This window comes from Mandrillus leucophaeus, unplaced genomic scaffold, assembly GCF_000951045.1.
Source record: "Mandrillus leucophaeus isolate KB7577 unplaced genomic scaffold, Mleu.le_1.0 Scaffold158, whole genome shotgun sequence".
Lineage (NCBI taxonomy): Eukaryota > Metazoa > Chordata > Mammalia > Primates > Cercopithecidae > Mandrillus > Mandrillus leucophaeus.
In genome coordinates this window covers 1,202,528-1,205,896 of record NW_012101565.1, presented here as the reverse complement: position 1 = coordinate 1,205,896, position 3,369 = coordinate 1,202,528, and the positions used below count along the sequence as shown (strand labels likewise).

The 3,369-nt window shown below is 57.5% G+C and overlaps 1 protein-coding gene across 10 annotated transcripts in view; it reads right to left on the bottom strand.

Moving 5' to 3' along the window:
- Nucleotides 1-1,146: 1,146 nt before the first annotated feature.
- Nucleotides 1,147-3,369, bottom strand: part of ZNF707 (zinc finger protein 707) — a 33,259-nt gene continuing 31,036 nt past the window's right edge. For all 10 annotated transcript variants that reach the window (XM_011975661.1, XM_011975659.1, XM_011975660.1 and 7 more), the window contains one exon: nucleotides 1,147-2,847. In XM_011975661.1, the coding sequence (XP_011831051.1) occupies nucleotides 1,988-2,847 (860 nt within the window). In that variant the 3' untranslated portion in view covers nucleotides 1,147-1,987. The remainder of the gene's footprint in view (nucleotides 2,848-3,369) is intronic.

Sequence of the window (3,369 nt, the reverse complement as noted above, 5' to 3'; positions counted from 1 at the left end):
TGAATCGTCACCCTGAAATTCCCAAGTGGAAGCCCTGGGCCCGATGTGATGGTATAAGGAGGTCTCTGGGAGGTGATTTGGCTTCGATGGGGTCATGGGGTGGGCCCTGCCCATGGAATCTGGGCCCTCACAAGGAAGAGATGACACCAAGGTCCCTCCCCAAATGAGGACACCTCTGAACCAGGAGGCGCTCGCCGGAAACGGACCCTGTTGGCACCTCTACCTCGGACTTCCAGCCTGCAGAGCTGGAGAGCATAAACCCTTGTTCTCTGTGCTGCCGCCTGTGGTGTCCCGGTGAGGCAGCCTTGTACTCCATGACCGACAGCTGCTCTCTACAATCTTCAGTGAGCACGAAAACCCTCATATTAATGCTGTAAATAAAAGATTTGGGGTATTTTCAAACACACCAACCTCCCAGCTTCAACAGCTGTCAACATTCAGCCAATACTGTTCTTTCTCCTTTTTATTAGAATTTTAAAGCACATCCCAGGCGCCACGTCATTTCCCCACAAACACATCCAAATGCATCTGAGTGAGGATTCTCAGGTAACCCTGTGTCACTATCACTGCCAACAGCCAATTTCTCACCCCGCCCGACTCACAGCCCATCCGCCCGACTCAGTCCATCCGCCCGACTCAGTGCACCCACCCGACTCAGTCCACCCGCCCGACTCAGCCCCTGCCCACATTTCCAAGATTGTCTCAAAAGTGACTTTGCACTTGGTTTGTTCATATCAGGGTCACACACAGCCTGCTCAGCCTTTCTGTGTGCCCGGCTTCCAGCGGAAAGGTTGCCTTCTGGTGGCATCTCCGGCCGGGTCTGGCTCGGGGCTTCCTCTTGGTGTGTTCAACCTTCTCCTGGTCCCCATTTCTTGTAAACTCGTTTCTGATTCCAGCATTACGTGTGCATGTGTTGGCTGGAATTCTTTTTTTTTTTTTTTTTTGAGACGGAGTTTCAGTCTTGCTCCCCAGGCTGGAATGCAGTGGTGCAACCTTGGCTCACTACAACCTCCACCTCCTGGATTCAAGCGATTGTCCTGCCTCAGCCTCCCGAGTAGCTGGAATTTCAGGTGTGAGCCACCGCACCTGGCCTGGCTGCAATTCTTAAAGAAAAACAGGCAAAAGCAAAAATCCTTCAACAATTCAGCTAACCTGAAACACGGCAGTGTCCCCGATCCATTTCCACAGGGGTCTTCCCTTGGGATCACCACTGGCAGATTTTTATTTCTGGCTGGATAGGACACCTTAAGTTTCAAACAAAGAGGTCACCTCTTCCCCATGAAATGCACTATGGTGAGTATGGCCACCTCACTGCCCTGAGACCCAACTCGATCTGCCAATTTCAGGTGCGTGACCCAGGCTCTGACCAACAGAGCTGGGTGGGGGCCATCCCTGCAACACGGGGGGTGGCCCTGACCTAACCGGCTGAGCACCACTCCCTAATCCTTGAATAAGGCTCAGTATTACAAAAGCTCTTGTTTCTATGGCCCAGTGCAGAGGCTGCGGGAGGGTCTTTGCCTCTGTGCAATGCCTCGCCCAAGACAGAGACAGGAAGGCAAGCCAGACCAGGCAGCAAGCATGGAGTGCGGAGCCAGGAAGGAAAGGCCCAGCAGACAGCGACTCAGGGCCAGGGTGGAGTCCCTGAGCCAGACAGCTGTGAGCACCGGGCAGGCTCTCCACCTCTGCGCCTGGCCTGGCATGTGGCTCCGTGGTCGCACATGCTCTCAGCACATCCCCAGGGTGCCCGGCACCGGGGTGCAGCCCCTGCCATCTCCAGAGCCCCCACCATCTCCGGCGTACCCATGGATTCGCTTCTCCCACCTGGCAGTTTTCCCAGTAAAACTTCTCGGGGGACTGGAGAGCTCTGAGGACTGAGAAGGCTTCTTTTCAGGCTGATTTTCCAGGCTGAAGAGCAACTTCTCACTGCAGCTCTCCCTCAGGGCCCAGTACTCCCGCAGAGGTACAGCACCCCACGCTTCGGGGGCCCCTACACCTCCCCGTGCCTGTGAGTTCTTTGATGCCGCGTGAAGAAGCCCAGGTGGCGGAATCCTTTCCCGCAGTGGCCGCACTCGTAGAACCTCTTTGTCAGGTGCAGCCTCCGGTGGATGCTGAAGCCCTTGGGCCACCGGAAGGACTTGCCACACTCGGCACAGGTATAGGGTTTCTCCCCGCTGTGGACCCTCTGATGGTGGCTGAGGTTCTCCTTGGTCCGGAAGGCCTTGCCGCAGTCCCCGCAGTAGAACGGCCGCTCCCCGGTGTGCACCAGCTGGTGTCTGAGAAGGTTGGATTTCTGCTTGAAGGCTTTCCCACAGTCGCCGCACGAGTAGGGCCTGTGTTCGGTGTGGACCTTGCGGTGCTGGGCCAGGCGGTCCTTCAGGCTGAACGCCTGCCCACATGCCTCGCAGCAGAAGGGCTTCTCGTGCGTGTGGTTCTTCTGGTGACGCTGCAGGTTTGAAGCCCACCGGAAGGTCTGGCCGCACTCGGGGCACTTGAAGGCCTTGGTCCCCGTGTGCACCGTCTGGTGAGCGAGCAGCCGGCTGTGGCAGCTGAGCGCCTTCCCGCACGTGCCGCAGATGAACGACAGCTCCATTGCGCACTGCTTCCGGCGCTCTCTGCGGCCCGGCCGCTGCCCACAACACTTCGTGAGCATCTGACAAGCAAAAGCCGTGGGCTTGGCGTCTGTCCTTTCTGGAGCAGCTCTGGGAAGCTGCCCGTCATCCGCGTCCGGCCCGAAGCTCTTCCGAAAGCTGCTTCCCTCCCTGGTTCTTTCTCGCCTCACATGGGTTTTCTTATGAGCCCAAGTTGGACGGTCACAGCGTCTCTTGGGGTCTGCAGATTTCCTTGCCCCTGTGGAAGGAACAGATACCCTTACACAGAAGCCAGTGGCCCATGGCCAGGCAGTGCCTCCTGCTGTGTGCATCAACTGGCTTCTATCTACTCAGCTCATTCCACGTGGCTACAAGTGATCAGGAAAACTCATTCAAAGAAACACAGATGAGCCACAAAGATCAATAGCGGAAACCAAGATGAGCTCAGATGGTTCCCCAGCCCCGGTGGCACGCAGGACACCTGGCACTGCTACGTGAGGAGCACCGACACATGGCTGCCAATCAACAGAAGCAACTGGGCCAAGAGAATGTCCTTTCACCCTGTCCACGCCAGCAAGCCCCGCTCATGCAGGTGGAGGTGGTGCCAGGATATCATCTGGAAGATGGGTAGCTCCACGTGATTCTCAACCACTCAGCCTCGGAGCCATAGCTCCCTCCAGCTGGATACTCCACAGGCCCAGGGACCCGACACTCCCCAGCCGGGGGCTCCACAGGCCCAGGGACCCGACACTCCCCAGCCGGGGACTCCACAGGCCCAGGG